The sequence below is a fragment of the Buteo buteo genome, chromosome 20 (genome assembly GCF_964188355.1).
Source record: "Buteo buteo chromosome 20, bButBut1.hap1.1, whole genome shotgun sequence".
NCBI classification, from domain to species: domain Eukaryota; kingdom Metazoa; phylum Chordata; class Aves; order Accipitriformes; family Accipitridae; genus Buteo; species Buteo buteo.
Window position 1 is genome coordinate 24,244,876 of NC_134190.1, and position 19,890 is coordinate 24,264,765.

The window sequence follows — 19,890 nt, forward strand, 5'->3', positions numbered from 1 at the left end:
TCCAGAGAGATTGACAGCCACCTGTCAATCATGATCACGGGCCGAGGAGTGCCATTTCGGTTCTTCGGTCTTCTGATAAAATGTCCACAGGAAGAAAGCCACTCCTATCAAAACACGGCTGGTGAAGGCAGTGGCTGAGCTCGTCCAGGTACACCCTCATCTTGAGACTACATATGAAGCAGCCAATGGAGAAGACGGGTGATTTCATCACGCTTTGAATCTAAATGTGGCTATGGAAGAGCATATGGCTTCACAATTGCTTTCTGATTTTTTTTTCTTTCTCTTTCCCTGAGCAGACAGTCGCCGTCGTTTTCACGAGATGAATGCGCGCTGGTGTTATACTTGATGCTGAAATTCACACATGCTTTCCTTTAGCAGCCTCAGCCAAACTTCAAAGAATTCCTAACTGCTGTGGGTTTGCTTTTTTTTTTTTTTTGAAGGTATTTGAACATGATGCTTTTAGCAGATTTAATTTTGAAGATGAGGTGATGTAATGGATTTGAATTAAAAAAAAGGGGGGGGGGGGGCACAAAAGACTGGGAGGACTGCTGTTTCGCACCCAAAGAACAACTGTTGAACATTTGTTCCGTTGAGCTTTCGCAAGCGCAGTCTCCCGCAACGAAGAACACAATAAAGCAAAAAAAAAAGATCTGTCAGCGTCCCTTAAAAGGCCTGGGTCCTTCGCAGGGCTGCCGGGGCCGAGGAGAAGGAAAACCAACCTGCCACGACCCGGGGCCGGGGCCTGAAGCCCCCTTGGCCGCCGGCGGGGCGGCAGCCGTTGGGGCTGTGAGGGAAGCCGGTGCCGAGGGGAGGGACGAAAAAGGCGGGAGGCGCCCGGGCCAGGGGAAGGCGTTCGGGGCGGGTTGCCTGAGGAGAGGCGGCGGTTGTGGTGACTGACTCGGGCCGCCCCGCTCCGCCCCGCCGCCTCCGGACCCACGCACACGCGCTCACCCACGCACACCCCCGCCCCACGCGTTCCCTCACAGGCACACACACAGCCGCCGCTCCGGAGACGGCTGGCGGAACGTCGGCGGCCGCCCCGGGTCACCTTCCTTCGCGGCAGCCAGAAGGGCGGCCTCGCCGCCATCCCTCCCTCCCTTTGGGCCGTCCTCCCCCTCACCGGGCGGTGAGCGGGCGCCCCGGGCATGAGCTGCGCCGGGGGGAGCGTGGTCGTCCCGCCGGGGGAGGCGAACGGCGACGGCCCGGAGGAGGGAGAGAGCGGCGGCCCCAGCGGCGGCGAGGGCCGGAGGGGCGGCTCGGAAAGCGGCCGCGCCGAGGCGGGGGCCGCCGCCGCCGGCGGCGACAAACCCGAGACCCGTTCGGTGTGCAGCAGCGAGAGCGGCAGCGGCAGCCACCCCGGCGGGGCCGGCCCCATCTGCAAGATCTGCTTCCAGGGCCCCGAGCAGGTGAGGAGAGGAGAAGAGAGGAGAAGAGAGCGGGGCGGGCGAGCGGCTCCCCCCCTCCCCTCCGCCCCGCCGCGCCGCGCTCAGCGCCGGCCGGACCGACCGGCTCATCCCCTCACACCCGACCGCCCCCAGCCCCGTTCCCGGGGGCGGCGGGGAGCGGGCAGGGCCGGGCGGCGGGAACCGATCAGCACCGGGGACAGGGCTCGGGAGCCGCCCGCCCGGCGGAGGAGCGGCGGGAGTGGGCTGGCTGCCGCCGGGGGAGGCGGGGGGGAAAGGGGGCACGGGCGAGCCGCGGCTCCCCAGCGAGGTGGTTGTGACCGACGGCCGGGGAAAAGCTCTAGGAAAAGTCGGAGGTTTGCCGCGGCTGGCTTGCGCTCTCGGACACCTTCTTGCCGTCACGCTCGCTGGCTCTCCGGCCGGGGGCTTGAAGCGATGCGAATTTCTCAGGTTTCTGTTAGGCTGTCGAATGAGAGTGTTAGCTTACCGGTGATGGTGAGAAGACCGCCGAGTGTCTTCTCTGTCATTACCGGACACAGTGTCAGCAATGGATCCGTAACTAGCATTTGATAGCTCGTCGTGTAGTTTAGCTTAAAAAAAAAAAAAATCCTTCCGAGGAAAGAAGAGAACAGCCCGTTTACATAATACAGAAATACGTGAACTACTGGGGGAAGTGCTCAGCTCCCTTATTTGAGGTCCTGCCCGAGAGCTGGCTAGCTGGACAGCGCAGAGCCCTGCTCCAAGAGCACGGTTCTCTCTGACGTCACCCGCTTCTTTCCTAGTGATGACTGCAAATAACTGTTGGAGAAATGCGTCTAACCGCTTTCGGTACCATTTGAGGTATTTGAAAGGGCTAATGCTACTGCTGTTTGATGCACGGTAATCTTTCACTTGTTTCACATATGTACATACACATGCGTTGACAGTTATCTGGCTTTGTCTCGTTAGAAGCACCCAGGTGTTTTTAAGACAGCTTAATTTTTGAGTATTTTTGTAGCCAAAAATATACGCTTTTTCACATACTGAAGTCTAGACCAGTTCATTGTTACAGACCTGTAAATGTTTTGGTATTGAGTATACACGTCCGGAAAAGATTCCCTTAAAATTAATGTTTCTGTGTTGCCTTTTCAGGGTGAATTGTTAAATCCTTGCCGCTGTGATGGGTCAGTACGATACACGCATCAGCTTTGCCTGTTAAAGTGGATAAGTGAAAGAGGGTCATGGACCTGTGAACTCTGCTGTTACAGATACCATGTTATAGCAATTAAAATGAAAAAGCCTTGCCAGGTAATTTGTTTGTTTGTTTTAAAAAATATGTCTTTCCAGTCATTTTAAAAAACAAAATGATTCTTACATTTATTTCAAGGTTTTTGGAAAATACAGCAGAAGATCCTATATGCTTCACCAGTTAGCACTTGCACCCACCCAAAGTTAGTTTTTAAGACCAGTTACCTATTAAAATGTGCGGTCATTTGATTCGGTTACGTTCTTCTAGCTTTGGGCTTGCCATAGAAATGGTCTTCAGAGGTTGTTAAATTCTGTAATTAGACGAGTCACACTGTGACATGACAGAACAACTTGGATCCCCCTGGTTCACTTTCTAAACTTTAAACATGTCTTTATAGTTTGTTAAAGACTCAGTCAAAGGTTGATTTCATTCATTCTTCAAGCTTGGGGTCCAGAGGAGAGAGGCAAAGACAACTTGTGTTGCCTGTGTATTCATCTACTGTAAAAAAGTGAAAGGAGGTGACTTTTCAGTCTCGGCACAATCCAGAGTAGCAGAACGCTCTTTAAGTTTTGTCCACCAATAGCTGCTCCAGAAGCTGAAATGTGCAGTCGCATTTTTCACAGCTCCCTTTTATTAGCATCACAACATGCAGCTGGAAGTTAGGATATTATAGTGGTAGCATGTTCAGGGAGAGGGGAGAGGAAACTCAACGCTTCAGCAGATCTGTTAGGGAAGCCTTAATACCACTTTGCATATCAGAATTCCTTAGGGGCTTAGAATTCCATCCTAGAAATTGTATTTCATAACATCTGAGGAACACATTTAGTAAGATAATTGTATCCTTTTTTAGTTTTGATCCTATGAGCTCAGAGATGATGGAGCTCTTGAAGGCCAGATCACTCAGGTCATTTTTCTGTGCCTGAGTTTGATTGGAGTTTTATAGAAAAGACATGCTTGGATGGTAATGGCAGTTGTGTGAGCGTGATAAGCATTCCTTGGATGCAAGGATATCTGGAGTATTTGCTTACAGCCATTCAGGTTAGGTGCAGGTACTTTCAGAGGCAGTTATGTCTTCAAGTTTTTTCTTTATGAATCCACAAAGGAAACTTTTTGATAAGCTTTCCTGGATAGAACCTTTACGATGTAAAAAAGCAATGGATTTGTAAAACGCTTCAGAAAATGAAGGTGGTAGATTCTGTTTCTACATAGACTTTATCTGGTGGTTTGGCATGGGATTCTGTTTGATCCTTTGGCTTTTTTTAACCTTTTAAAAATCTTTATTTCCTGTATATCCACAGCAGTCTCATCCTTTTCCTAGCAAAGGTTATATTAGCAACAGTTTGCAATGACAGTCTCTGAAAATAGTTGTTGGACAGCAAAGACATGACACGGTTGCCTGCATCTAGTACTATTTGAGATGTCCCAAGGTAGCCAAAATATCTACACAGGATAGCAGATATGACACAACTTTTGAGAGACTCTGGAACTGCAGCTGGAGGCCAAGCGGGGTATTAAAAGACACCTGAAATGTCGCTAGACACCTATCTGTGGACAAAAGAATCAAGCCCCAGTTTGAAGAACAACTATTCAATTTCTGTGGGAAACAGAAGCAAAGAAGAAAGAAAGTGTCAGCAGGTGACACAGTAGACAACAAAGTTTGGCCGAGCTACAAGTGAGGTAGAAAGAAACTGAAGACCCAAAAGTTAAATGCCATTCTCTTCATGAGTTATGGCACTTTTTTGGGGGGGTGGGAGGGGCAAATAGTTTCATGTTTCTCCTTCAATAGCTTAAAAAATGCTTGATTTATTCTTAACCCTGTCTTTCATTTTTTACATAAATTATTTAAGTCTGTCCTTTTTTATTGTTGACAAGATAGCATACAAAAAGATTTCATGGAGTTGCATACTCAAAGAATAAGTTAGACATACATTCCTGGGGTCAAACTCCTGACACCCAAAAGGTCACGCATCTCTTTGGAGGGACGCAGTAGTACCTTTCTCATTCTCTTACACTGAGTATTCCTCTCGTAGTTACAGAATCTAAAAGGAAGTCTCAAAAGTGCAGTCATCTGTGTATTTTTATAAGGGTGATCAGTATTCAAATGCCCTCACTCCTCTCCCATATTCCCGAGTATAATAGTATTAGCCATTTTTAACAGCTGTCTTGGTTGTATTTGAAGTTGTCTCGGTTTAAGCTTTTGGGCAGGTTCTGAATCATTTGCTTGACTACACAAAAGCCTTTTTTAAGGTAACTTTTTGGTCAGGTTTGATAAAAAGCTAAGGGCTAGACCGTTTCAATACAGAAGTAGTTTGCAATGTCTTCACTGAGGTAGCTAATGTACTTAGAAGTTCCCAAGCAAGCAAGACTTCTTGGATTACTTTAGATACAGTATTGGACAGGAGTAGTTCGCTCTCTCTACAACTAGTGGTCTACCTCAGTCCCTGTTCTCAGAATTGTCTCTGCCAGTCATTTACTTATTAGATCTGTGTAGGCAGTGTCATAAGAGAGAAAAAGGATGCTATTTACCAAAATAACTTTTTCTCAAGTGAATTGTCTATGCAGATTTACACCAGCTCCTCAGGTTTACTTCTACCTCATGTATTTATGGAATGTAACAATGCGTAGGGAGTTAAGATGTAGGAGATTTTTCTGTGTTTTCTTCCAGAACATTGGAATAGATGTAAATACTCCATTTAATATCTAACATTTTCTGTGGTTTCTGTTGCTTCACGGCAGGGAAAGTAATCCCAAAGGGGGGCCTCTTTGGAGGCAGTACATTCAAGGAACAAAATTTACTATGGTAAGTGACTATTCCAATAGAAATTTTTCCAGTGTCACTTTGCATATTTCAGCAACTACTATTTAATTCACTTTTAAGAACTCAATCCTGGAAACACATAGACTTTTAATATAGGAACAGATCTTAAAACATAAAAATTAACAAATTAACCAATGGGCTAATAGTGGAAGATGAGCACACAAACAAGTTGATGGCATTTGATATGGTGTTTCACAGAGAAATGCAAATTTGGATTTTTGTCAGTATCCTTCTCAGGATCATATCAGAAAGATGTATTTAACCTTGCACTAGTCCATTAATGAAAGCACGTGTTCATGTTGCTGGACTTGCTCTGTGTGGGGGGCGTGGAATATGATTCAATAATAGGCAAGGTTATGTTAATAACTAGAAAGCCCCCCAAACTATAATGAGGGGAGGTGGAACAAATATTGCTTTGGGCAGGGAATTTTGGAAGGTTTTTGAAACAGCTTAAAAAGGAGGGAGAAGATTTCAATGTCTGACTTGGAAATAAAACCCACTTAGAATTATATTTTAGATTAACAAAGGAAGCACAAGCAGAAATATTTTTTACATTGGTTTGTTAAGCTTTATAATTTGTACAGATTTTCTTCCTAAAGGAAATATAAACAGATTGCTTTATTTTTTATTGGTGCTATTTAATTATTAAGCTGTTAGCAAATTAGTTCACTAGACTTGCAGTTAAGCGTGAATGTATCTTGGAGAATGTCAGTTCTCTTGTGAGATTCAGAAATGATGTTTAAAAGTGGAATATAGTCATGCAAAGGTTGAGAAAATACACTTTGGTGCCAAACCCCATAATTTCTATAAAAGTGACCAACAAAGATATTTAGAGCTTTTTCTAGACTGTTACTCTAGTCTGTCATAAACTAGTATTATGTTAGATATTAAATATATCCTGTGCTTCTCTTCATTAAAACCTTATATTCTGGTACTTTAGGTGAACTGGACCTATTCCAAAAGTGATATGGTAGATTGGTGTGGCAATTTAAAAGCTAATTGCATGGCAATTCAACACTTTTTCTGACATCAGAAAAATCACAAACCAGTTATTTAAAAAAAAATGTCTTAATTGTTAAGTCTGATTTTTTAATATAGACAAAAAATTCAGGTTGTACTTAATATTTAAGCAAGTTTGTAGTTCCTGGAGGTGGACTATGGCTCGAATTGTGACTATTAACACGTCTTGTTAATGTGAGTAGCCCTCACTCATTTGAATAATCTCACTGGCATCAATTAGATAAGCATGAGCAAGACTCTATAGCAGACTGCATGTATGTATATGCATGTTATATTAAAAAGTGCAAAAGTCAAGTACTTCAGATACTTCAATATGGAGGCCAGTGTCCAGAAAAAATGTGTAGTAAATGTTTAGTAAAAGTTATGGCTAATGACTATGCTCAGCTGGATAAAAACCTTTACTTTTTGTAGGCATAACTAAGAAGGGGAAAGGGAGAAGGCTCAAATCTCCAAGTGTGCTTTTTAAACCAGACTATGTACTAGCAACAATCTACTAATGTTACTGCTGTTACATTGCCTGTAACGAAGATCCAGGAGGATACGTTGTGCTATTCAATATGTGAACGCACACAAAGAACAAAAATAATTGTCCCAATTTTGGACAATTTACAAAGGAGTTGGAACAAGAAGTAAGGGACGAGTCTATGGGGATATGTAAAACCAGTGGGCTCTGTATACTAACCATTTTTAACTCTCATTGAGTTTTTGGCATGTCAGATGGGATGAGTTTTAGGATACCTCTTGAAAATAATGAAGCTCTGCAGGCACCCTTTGTATGTGAAGGCAGTGTGGAAGGGCTGTTAGAAAAGAAAACATTTGGCTGAGATAGGTATCATGAACTGAACAGAGATGAGATTCAATGTCTGAGTAGTCATCAGAAGGTTATTAATATGTCAGTAAAAGCCTGGAAGGACTTCAGAATTCAAGTCAAGTCTTTTTTATCTGATGTGATGGGGAAGAGAGGAACTAGCATAGCAGAGAAAGAAGGGCAGTAACATGGTCAAAGTAGTGGACTGAAAAAATTGTATTTGAAGGAGTCTTGTGGTCGCTGAGAAAATTACATTTGTCATGAGCTTAAAAGCTGTGTTACAGTAATTGAGACGTAAGATGAAAGTGATGATGAGAAATGATTTTTTTATATATATGAATAGTCTTAGATATGCTACATAGAAAGCACCTGCAAGTTTTAGAAATATTGTGAACAGGAAGATCCAAATAGATATTTAAATTTAAGACAATTCCTGGGTTGGTGGACAAATCCATACTGCTTGAGAAAGGTTGGGACATAAAAATCCTGGAGATTTTAATGACCTTAAATCTATGGGAAGTTCTGTACAAAAGGTGCAGACAAATATTTCAGTTTTGACAGGAGAGAGAAGTCTGAAACAGAAAAGTAGATCTGTCAGTCACCAGCATAGATATAGTAGTTGTACTTCTCACACTCTTTCTTCTGCTAATCATCTACTTTTGGGCACTTCTAGGGAGAATTTACTAGACTAGATAGACCTTTTGATTTGATATACTCTGAGTCATTTCAGTGGCATGCACTGGGTAGATGCTGGTGATTATGATCAATTCTAAGTAGTGTGGTTAATGAGTTTAGAAACAAAAGGATAGCAGGGCTGTTGGAGAGGCCAGTAGTGTCAAAGCTGGGGGTTTTTTCTGTGGTGGGAAAGGCAAAGTATATTTCCTGTGTACTTTCTGGGAAAGATCTGAAGGTAAATGAGAGACTGAAAAACAGAATTGGGGTAAGTGAGTGGATCAGGAGGAAGGACAAAATTATGTCACTGCTGCAAAGTAGAGAGATTATAGAAGAGAGGACAGTAAAAATTTCACCGCTGACAGAAAGGACAGAAATACAAAAATAGAAGGCATCAGAGAGGAAATGCCAAGGGGATAGCGAATTTCGTGCTGTATTATGTTTTCTTTGTTTTCTTGTAATTATTGCACAGAGGGACTCAGAGATAAAAGGCGCAGAGAGTTGGAAAATAAAGGCAGCAAAAAGGTGTGGAGACAAAAGTCAGTTAAGCTTGAGAAATGCATTTGGTTAGCCATTCAAATGAGAGAACAAATTTGTCATGGAGCAAGAGAGCAGGCCACTGGTGCACTGCTAGCATCCTAGGAGGAAAATACGTGGCTGTTAGCATACAGAGCTGAAGGAGCACAAGATGGACATTACAGTGAAAAGGAGGAACAAAACTGGAGAGGCTTTCGAAGGATGGAGAGAATTAGTGACTAATGACAGGTAAGAGGGAACAGGGGATGGAAGAATCATCAGTACCAATGATCTGGTACCATGACTACCATGAAAGTCATGAAATAATGACGAATAATATGTGAACAAATGAACTGGTTCTGTCACAGTGATACCACAGTGATAGTTGAGTAAGGATAAAGAAGAACTAATAAAAAAAGACTAGATATAGACCCAGATGAAAAGCTAATCAAAGCAAGGAATGGCCGTTTGTTGACTACAAACACTGAAGCGTATTCGTAAGTCCAATGAGGAGAGATGATACTTATCTTTGAGATCAGAGCAGTCGTCAACAAGGGAGCTGAAGCCATCAGGAAGGAACATGGGAGATTATAAAGAGAGTCAAGAATTGAAATTAGAAGGATGAAGTAGATGGGGGTTAAGTGCACAGAAAATAGAAGCTTGAAAGAATGGAAGGAGATTGGTTTTGTTTTAGAAAGACCTATAAAAGAACTGAGAGTGAGGAAGGAGGGGGGAGATATAGGTCAGAACTGCCAAAACCTGGAAACCAACTGTTTGAAACCTATGATTCAGTTCAGAAACTTGGATATTCCTAGTCTAGTCAGGATTTTGACATTGTATGGCAAAAATTATGCTTTCTCTCTGGTTGGAATGGAGCAAGATTGAAGCGGTGATCTAGAAGCTGTAGTTAATATTTGGGATTTTGCTACAATGGTTGGATTGCCACCAGCAAACACTTGAGATCTACTTTCCTGATTCTCTGTGCATTCACGCTTTGCTAGATGGAACATTTGGTCAAAGTTGGCATCTCAACTGATAGAACTCAAGAAATCTGTTACTCTTGTCAGAGCATCAGCTACAGCATGCAGGGAGATAGACAAGCCACTCTGGTGCTCACATTTGTCTATTTAAGATAGGGGATTATCAGTAAAAAATAGATTAGGCAAAGAAATGGTGATTATCGCATAGAGAACAATTTTGTAATAACATGTGGGTAGTGATTTTAGACTAGTTCTGTTGTGTTCAGGCAGTTCTCTTGGACTTCTAAAGTGTACACTGAGGTAATCAAGTACCTACACAAAATAAATAAAACAGAGCATGTTTTAAAAAAAAGAATAGCATTAAAGGTATGTGGGTGTGTGCCCCTCATATGTTACTCTTTTATTTCCTGTAGCTTATTAAAAAAAGCAGTTGTTTTCTTGTTTTATTTTGTGAAATGCATAAATTGTGCTCAGGGCAGTTTGCTTGAATGGTGTGAAACAACAGTTAGTGCAATGTAAACTGTGAGCTGTACTTGGAAATAAAATTTTACTTACAAATGTCATCCTGATCTAGTGGTAAGATATATATAGATATAGATTTAAAGAGTGTCATTATCTTGGTGTATTAAATAGTGGGTTAACTATTTCAAGGAAAAAAGGTGGATTCCTTTGAGTCTAAGATTTTCATGGGTCAAAATGACTAGCATGAGACATACTGCCAGGTTGTTTTTCAGGGGAAATATCTTGAATAAATGTTATTACTAGAATTATAAGCATAAATTACATATTTACAACAGATTCCATTAGAAAAATACATCCCAAAGTAAAAGACAGCATGAATGGGAATCAGGATTGCTACATATACATAGTTACTGCCATTTTAAATGCTTGGGATATCTAAGTAAACAATGCAAGGCTTAAGATATGGTGTGGGACCTGCATTTAGGCACCTTTGATTTACTGGGTTTTGTCATTTTTCATCTGTTTGATTGGGTATTTTCCCAGTAGCTTGATCTTCTAGCCTAGAATTTATGAAATTTATTTAGTGATGAAGATCTGTGAGTTTTTAAAAAACAAATTCATGTCTTTTTGTCTTATGTCCAAATTCCTGATTATTCAGGTCTTTAATTCCTGTCAACAGAGATTAGTGAAAAACATTGTAACCAAGTACTGGTTGTTTCAGCATGCTTCTTCTATTTCTTAATATGAAAATCTTGTTAATAAATGATAGCATACTGCTTTTATACCTCTAATCTATGACTCCTTAGCTCATGCTTATTTGGCAATGTAAGTAGCCTGCCCTGAGCACCAAATACTGTCATAACCTCCTGACTTCTCTACCAGTTATGCTATGTCAACTGTGAAGTGTCACTGTAGTTCTTTCCACAACTGAAATTTGTCAAAGAAAATTTTATGAAATTAATTTTGAAACTTCCTTTGAATGCTTCTTGGTTTCGGATGTTGGTCAGTTTGCACTGAAGTCTTCAGTGCTTCATCCAAATGACCAGCAGTCATGCTAACTTACTTCTTTCTTAAATTGTTCAACTGGGGAGACAGCTTTTGCACCTATTGCACTTAGATTTTTTTAATTTTAAAAAATTTGTCCCATACATAGATGCAAATTGGATGTTTGGTATTCAGACTGAAGTCTCTTTCCTACTGCTTCAGCCATGTGCAGAGGACAGCCCCTGCCTCCTTTCATGCCAACAGTGCAACAGTGAAAGAACAATTTGACCTCAGTTCTGTTGAAGTACTTGTCTGAGTCAGGGCACCCTCATTGTGAGTTTTGCTGGCATGACTCTTTTCCCATAGGGTTCTTTACTTTTTGTTGTAATTTATTTAATCTTTCCTTTTTGTTTTCTTTATTTCTACATTACTTTTTCTTGCTACTTTTGTTTACATTTCAGTGAAGCTGATGAAGAGTGAGTATTCCAGTTTTAGGCACATGCTGTTTCCTTTCCCCTTATTATACACACGCCACCCCACCCCCCCCTTTTTTATATTTCTCTGCCAGCGTCTTCCTTCCAGGGCAGTATTAAACTTTGCCATTTCTGTGACAAGCATATTCCCGGTACAGGAATACACCATATTGATACCCACACAAACTATATTACTGGATGGAGCCTATTTCCTGAGCTAAGACTCATTTTTCTTGTCTTTTATGGCCAAAGGACAGATATAAGAAAAAAATAATTCCTTAGTAGTTTCAGAAAGTCATGAACCTTACCATCAAGATTAAATACTTGCTAACTTCATGTGTATTTAGCTACTCTGCTAACACTGGAAGAAGATTATTCCAAGCACTACGAGGACCTTGAAAAAAGGCAAATTCCATAACTGTGTATGGAAAAAATGAGAGTAAACATCAGTACGCCTTCTCTTCTTTCATGCTAAGGAAGCTCTCTCTGCTCACTGGGCAAGAACAGACAGACAGAGAGTCTACTTCTTAATGGAATGCTTTATGTTTCTCTCATTGCTATTATCTGAACAATCTGCAATTTACAATCTACTATAACTTGTGGTTAGTCCCAGCACATTGTGTTCCTCCCTGGATGACTAAATTCTGCATCTCAATTTCAGGGCTGCTGTTTCATAGGAGGAAAGCAATATGACATATTTTACTTGAAGCAATCGGCATAACAGCTGATGTAAGCTCACTGGTTCACATCAGAATAACAGGAATAGAATGCAGGAGGCTTACACTTGGCAGCATTTTCCTGCACTTGCAACACTGTCCTCCACATAACCTCCTTCTTTTGTGACCACAAGAGTCATGAGAAGATCCTGTCATTTGATGTCACCTTCCAAAAAGGACACTTTGCCTGTATTTAAATGTACAATGACTAAAAATCCTCCTGAGACTTAATAAAGAGGGTCACTTCCTCCTCAAGCAGCATTTACAGAGTATGGTGTATCATCTTATTGCTTTCTGAATGCTTGCACCAAATAGAAATTTGATTAATTACTGATGCCTTTTGATATCTGTCAAACTTAAGGGAAAGATCTTCATATGATCCACTACTCAGTATAAGGAGAGGGACCATCAAATCCATCTTGGGGATTTCAAAATCCTCTACTTCAGCCTCTCCTTTCCTTCCTATAGCCTTGGGTAAAAGATCTAGGAACTATGTGAATTGCTGGTTATTCTAGGGAAATGTGTCTACTTCAGGTTTTCTCCAGTGAGAGTTGATACAGTTACCATGTACTTGAATGTGTTTAGAAAATTGTGGAAAATCTGCTGTGTATTCACTGGGAAGAGTTTATGGCTCTGTGGATTTTAGAAACTTATCTTTCCTCTGGGCCTTTCCCTCATGCTTTTGTAGATCTCGCTGATATAATTGCTGTGAACCTAGCTACAGCAATTAGGACTTACAAGATCTAAGGACTTCAGTATTTCAGCCTGGACTATTTCAGAAGAGAAAGTAGTTTCAGTAGTTTAAAGTTACTCTCAGATGTCTTGGTGTTTATCATGTGACACAAGTGAATCTTTGTCTTCGTTGTACAATCTCATGCATCAGGTCCTCATGATAACCTCCAAAAGGTTCCTTTCTTCCTTGTTTGGGTTCAGAGGTACAGGCTTCAAGTCTGTTTACTTCAAAATCACCTAGCATTTCCACAGTGCTGTGTCCTCTGACCCTGAATCAACATATATGAAGTGTGAATAAGAAGCCATGTCTTTGTCCCAGTGCCACTCTCTCCTTCTTTGTCATCTTTCGCTAACTTTGCTGATGAATTGGCTGTGTTATCTAAGTACTGAACCATTGTTGCCTGTGACATACGAATCCGTAAGGATGTGACCCTTCGTTATGACATTAAATTTGTGACTATTTTTCTACTCCCCTCAGTAACTATGCTGACTATTCCTTTTCCAGTATTGTGACAGAAGTCAGGAAGATTCTTGGGATAGAGTCCTGCTTCAGGAGGAGTTACACTGTCTTTTTTTTTAATTCTGATAATCAAGACCTAATTCCATTCACTTTAGGGGAATCATAGAATCACAGAATCATAGAATGGTTTGTGTTGGAAGGGACCTTAAAGATCATCTAGTTCCAGCCCCCCTGCCATGGGCAGGGACACCTTCCACTAGACCAGGTTGCTCAAAGCCCCAACCAACCTGGTCTTGAACACTGCCAGGGATACACATAAACTTGAAAAACGACAATTTGCAGAAGAGTAAGTAGTTCTTTGATAAGTGTGTTTTCCATATGGACAGCATGTACTTACCTTTCATTCTCTTAGGTGTTTCTTATATTTGAGAGAAACTGAGAGTATTTTTATTTTTATTTTTATTTTTATTTTTATGTCTGTATTTGTACTGCGAGAGATGGTACATGGGTTACGTGTAAGTCATATAAGCACCATTAAGCCAAGAACAATTTATAGCTTAGGGATTTTCAAACACAATGATATGAATGGATATTACAGTTTTTGATATGATAACCATTGCTTCTTGCAGCACTATGAATGCTGATGCACAATATAGCAAGTAAATCAGAAAGCTGGGTATTTTCAGTGTTCAAAAGCATCTGTTATATTGTGCAATTTAATGTAATTACTCCAAGGGATTTCAGACATATTCATGATAGCGTTAGAGAGAAATACAGAGTTTCTGGTGTAGTGTATACTATAAGGGCAACTGTTTTCTTTTTTTACAGATAGGGCTATCATATTTGATGATATTTAGTATCTAAATTGCTGCTTTCTGTAATTAAGCACTACATCTTATACGTTTTCAGATCTTAAAAATAGAGTCTTGTAAGTAACTGGGTGATCAAAACCATGGCTACCCCAAACTATTAGAAAAAATTTGATTACCAGTTCAAACAACAGTACCTACTAGTTTGTAGTTGTGATTATGAGGCAGTACCTGAAAAAACTAAGGCAACTGACTTTTTAAATTTTGCTGTTTATTAGATTTTTAAATTAATAACTTAATAATTAAAATAATTATTATTAATAATTGTAGTAAGCATACATTAAATTAGTTCTTATAAATGTATTGTGCATCTTTTTATATCAAGTTTTAATTATTATACATAATATGTAATATATAAAACAATTAAGTTAATTCTTCCATTAGGCCAAATTTTCAAGCAGTATGTTATTTACCATGTTCATTTGCACAGTCTAAAATTTTAGAATTATGACTAAATTGTCTTCAAGTGAATATTTATTGCTAATTTAATTGATTACAGAATCAATCTAATTGATTTGCTAATCTAATAAATGACATTCTAATTGACTTTTAGAGCAGGCTCTGCCAGATTTTGTACAAGCCAGAACCCAGGATTATCTTCTTCATGATTACATGCTAGTAGGTAATCCCTTGGTATTCTTACCATCCTGCCTTGTAACCTTCGCCCAAGATACACATCATCTTGCTTAGGGATTAGACAAAGCAACAACCTTATCACTGAACTCAGGGCATATTTCTTTAGTCTTTTTGTTGCCCTCAAAATCCAAAGTTTCCCTTGTTTTGTATCTTAGAAGCACATGAAATCAGGATTGTCTCTTCCCTCATGTTGTGCATGAAAATTCTGATTCCATTCTGTGAATTAGTTTTTGTTCAGGGCCAAAAAGGCCAGCAGGCAATACTCGTTCTCAGTTGTTTTCTGGTGAGGTTGTACCCTTCACTGCTGAAACACATTATTGCCGTATAGCAATAGGAAGAAAACTGGACAGTGAAGGCGCTTCTTCAGATCCTGTGCCTAACCAAGGGTACGGAGTTGTTTTGTGCCAGAACTGTTATGAAGTCCCTGATTCTCAGCTGTGAATAACGTTGCTGCAGGATGCAGGGGAATCCAGTGACAACAGATGGTGATGCGCTACTTGATTTCATGTCTTTGGATTCATAGACTGCCTAGAAGCTGATAGTGGGGAGCAGTAAATACTGTGTACTTTAAACAAAATGTTGGTAATTGATGTTTTACAACTTCTTAACTGTGCTTATCCAATTGAATTTGTTTGTACATCTATATTCTTTGGCTCCAACATCTAACTATCATTTTGTGTTGTGCCTGGATTGGAAAAACACATTAATACTTAGCATTTTCTACCCCTTTTACAGTACTTAAATGCTGTAGAAGAGTTCTCTTTCAGTCTTCTTTCAGTAAACTGGGAACTTTGAACTCTAAAATTCCACTTATATGGCATTTCTTCCACCTTCACATCATTTATATGATTCTTTTCCAGGAAAGGCCTTTCCATGGCCTCTTTTTCAGCATCCGGACCCCACTGAAATAGGCCAGTGTCAGAAATAGTTCCTGAGGCTTTGTACCATACTAAAAGCATCTCCCTACTCAACCCTATGGAGGTGATGTGAATAGAGGAATCGATTTCATTTGCTTTCTTTTTGGTTCAGTGAACATCTATGTATTGTATGGGAACTGGAAGTGTTCCAATAAATTACTTGGAAGGAGTTCTACTATTGAATATCCTCAATACCATGTAAATCTCAGTTGTTAAAATAGTATCTTTAGAGATGGAAGTTTAAAAACTTGCTTTAACTCAGGTGAACAATGGGTTTGAGTTAAGATCTCTCACAAGGGAATGCACCAACCATTAGGGTGTAGAATATTCTCAGATAAACCCTCTGTGTTTCCACTTATACAGGTTGTAAGAGTTATTTAATTATTCTTAGAGTCAAAAAGACAGAGAAAGACTAGCCAGTACTTTTGGAAAGTCTAGCTAGCAGATGAAATGTGAGTTTCAGTAAATGAACTGGAATTAATACTTGGATACTTTCTATAAGAGAGACAAGAAGACATCAACAGAAATGATCAAGAACAGATGATCCTTCTATATACTGACTGGTGGCCAGGGCATTTTTGTGGAAGGGGCTTCTTCTGTCCCTCCATGCTGAGCAATTTTTTACACATCTTTGCTGAGTGCATTAATATCATAATGAGCCACACAATCTTAGCCTCATGCTCAGCATCTTTTTAAATTAAAATTATTCAACACTTCTAGCTAGTATTTACAAACAGTTCCTTTCCCAGGAGAGAAGGAAAATGCAACTCCAGAACCCTTTTTGATACCATCTGTTTGTGTCCAAAGAGAAGTACAGAGTTGTATAGGCAAAACATGGTTAACCCTCCTAAGTGACTAGATGTCATGCAAATTGTTAATACCTCCTTCAGACACCTGGTTTATAATCTTGCTGAGACTTACTTCCTCTGAGTAATTAGAATAAATGGGGGTTTTTTGTCAGTGTTCCTCCAGGAGTGTGGACCTATCCATAACATGACAGTCTATGCTTGACCTAAGTTTTCAGTTTAATTTCGCAGATCATCTTTAAGTTGCAGAGAAAGCAACAACCATGGCAGGCTTTAATTTCCTCCATTCATTCATATTTAATTTTCAGATAATGCTATCAAGAGGTTGCATTGAAACTCGGTATTTCCAATAAACCTGCAACAGAAATTGAGCAGTTGCTCAAAATACTGATGAACTAAGCCACTAAGCTAAATTTAATTGGTTAGAGTCTCATATGAGTTAAAAGCTGACTTGAGAATAATTCACTTTAACCTTACATATTTCTCACAGATATATCTCTACAACACACCATGACTTTTTAAGTATTCTGTGATATATGTATTTTGGGCAGAATGTGATCCTGGTGGATTGACAGGCAATTCTTCATAAAAAGCAGAAATCAGGAATTAGAAAAAAAATACTACTTGGTACAAATAGGACATTTTGCAGGTTTCATATTTCTGTTTCATATGCTTGTAGGTGTTGAGAATACTGTATTAGTTACTGGAATGATTCCTGGTTCAAGTATGCTCATTAATAAAGGGCCAGCCTTTCTTTTGAGACTGGATACAATTACAATCCTTATTTTAATAGACAGGAGAATTAACACACAGGATTAATATCCTTGTTTTAAATGACAGGAGTTGATGTTTCCAGAAGCTCTGAATGCCTCAAAGTGGAGAGGGAGTTCACCTCCGTGTACCGTTAAAACTAAATACCCACTTTCTGACTCTAAGAGAGTGAAAATGTCCTAATAATTTCTCAGAGAAAAAATATTGTAAGATGAATACAGTTTTCATCACAGCTCTGCTTGTGGTCTCAGATCTTGATTCTAACATAATTTAAAAAATCATAAGATAAAATGTGAAACTATTTTGCTTAATAAGTAGTAAGATTTTGAAAGGTGAATGTAATAGAATGTGAAGATTTTGTTCATTGCTCAGGATGTCCAGGCTTCGGGGCACTCAGAAATCCGAGATGCATCCACTGTAGGTGTAGATCATAGAATCTATTCTAAATCTACCCTCTTTCAGTTTAAAGCCGTTACCCCTTGTCCTATCGCTACATGCCCTTGTAAAAAGTCCCTCTACGGCTTTCTTGTAGGCCCCCTTTAGGTACTGGAAGGCTGCTATAAGGTCTCCCTGGAGCCTTCTCTTCTCCAGGCTGAACAACCCCAACTCTCTCAGCCTGTCTTCACAGGAGAGCTGCTCCAGCCTTCTGATCATTTTTGTGGCACTCCTCTGGACCCGCTCCAAGAGGTCCATGTCCTCCTTATGTTGGGGGCCCTGGATCTGAACGCAGTACTGCAGGTGGGGTCTCACGAGAACGGAGTAGAGGGAGAAAATCATCTCCCTTGACCTGCTGGTCACGCTTCTTTTGATGCAGCCCAGGATACGGTTGGCTTTCTGGGCTGCAAGCACACATTGCCGGGTCATGTTGAGCTTCTTGTCAACCAACAGTCCCAAGTCCCTTCTTCTCCTTGGGGCTGCTCTCAATCCATTCTCTGCCCAGCCTGTATTTATGCTTGGGATTGCCCTGACCCACGTGCAGGACCTTGCACTTGGCCTTGTTGAACTTCATGAGATTCGCACGGGCCCACCTCTCAAGCCTGTCAAGGTCCATCTGGATGGCATCCCTTCCCTCCAGTGTGTCAACTGCACCACACAGCTCGGTGTCATTGGCAAACTTGCTGAGGGTGCACTCAATCCCACTGTCTGTGTCTCTGACAAAGATGTTAAATAATACTGATCCCAATATGGACCCTTGATGGACACCACTCGTCACTGGTCTCCACCCTCACATCAAGCCCTTGACTGCAACTCTTTGTGTGCAGCAATCCAGCTAATTCCTTATCCACCAAGTTGTCCATCCGTCAAATCCATATCTCTCCAGTTTAGACACAAGGATGTCATGTGGGACAGTGTCAAATGCTTTGGACAAGTCAAGGGAGATGACATCAGTTAATGATGTTCTACTCAGTTGTGTACATGCAGTAAGCCAACACTTCCAGGAGCTATCAACTAAATTGCTTGTGTGGTGCATGGATGGACAGTATCTCCACAGTAAATGTTACGCTTTCAGAATGTCCCAAGTAAAATATTGGTACAGCCTTCCAAGCAGACTGAGAAGTTACATACAAAACTATCTGTATTCATGAGCTCTCTGATACATGAAAAGATAATGGGCATTATGACTACAGGCACTCTATGTGTTAATAATTTATCAAAATAGGTAAGCATTAATGGTGAGCTGCAATTTTTGTGGCATTGATTCTTTTTTTAAAAAAGACAGAGAAATAGAAGCCTATAGCCAAAAATGGTATTTCAAATGTTTGTGTCTGTGAGTATGTACTCAAAACTACGCAATTTCTATTCAGGCTGGTCAATAAGTTAACAATATCACTGCATATTAAATCATGTAGTCAATGTGTGCTTACTGCAAAACATGTTAGAAAAGACTACTAACAAGATAAAGGAAGGAACAGGCGTTTCAAAAATGGTTTGTTGGACCTAAATCATTGCATTCTTTTGCTTCTGTAAGAGTTTTATTCATATGTACACAGATTGCAAATCCTATTATGCATCATGAATGACAGTAGGAAAAAACTTTTTCTTGTCAGAGCTGTCTGATTCTAGCAATCAGAGCAATTAGAGCAATCTAACAACTTTTTGAAGTCATATAATTGATAAGTCTTCAGGTTAATCATGTTATGTTACAACAGGTCACTGCCAGCTATTTTCAGTTACTTTCATATAAAATATGCATTCCAGAATGACGAGGGGGAATGAGAGGCTTCAGTCAGCAGTGTCCATAATAAGCTGTGTTTCTGAGAGAACAGAGTAAGGTAACCCCCAACATCTCTTTGGTTTAAGGAATTTTGGTGGCTTACAAACTGGGACAGTTGAAGCTGGTACACATTTGGGGAGCCATAATGAAATTTCATATGTTCTTTATTAAGGATGTAGGAAAACCTGTAGTTTCATTGCAGACATTTTTCATGTAATGTATTCTAAGTACAAGCAGCGTCAGTACTTTTTAGATCCCTTTCTGCTATGTATTTTACAATAATCAATGGGCTTTTACAAGGCACCATTAAAAAAAAGCCAAGTTAATACTGATTTATCTCAAAGATGAAAGATCTTTGAATATTATAGCCATCTTTATGTTAGTAAGAACTTGCAATGTAACTG

General features: G+C 40.3%; 1 protein-coding gene across 1 annotated transcript in view; it reads left to right on the forward strand.

Annotated features, from left to right (window-relative positions):
• The first annotated feature begins 970 nt into the window (after nt 1–970).
• Nucleotides 971–19,890, forward strand: part of MARCHF11 (membrane associated ring-CH-type finger 11) — a 32,256-nt gene continuing 13,336 nt past the window's right edge. The window contains exons 1-2 of the mRNA XM_075052156.1: nt 971–1,406; nt 2,535–2,690. Coding sequence (XP_074908257.1) covers nt 1,146–1,406; nt 2,535–2,690 — 417 coding nt within the window. The 5' untranslated portion in view covers nt 971–1,145. The remainder of the gene's footprint in view (nt 1,407–2,534; nt 2,691–19,890) is intronic.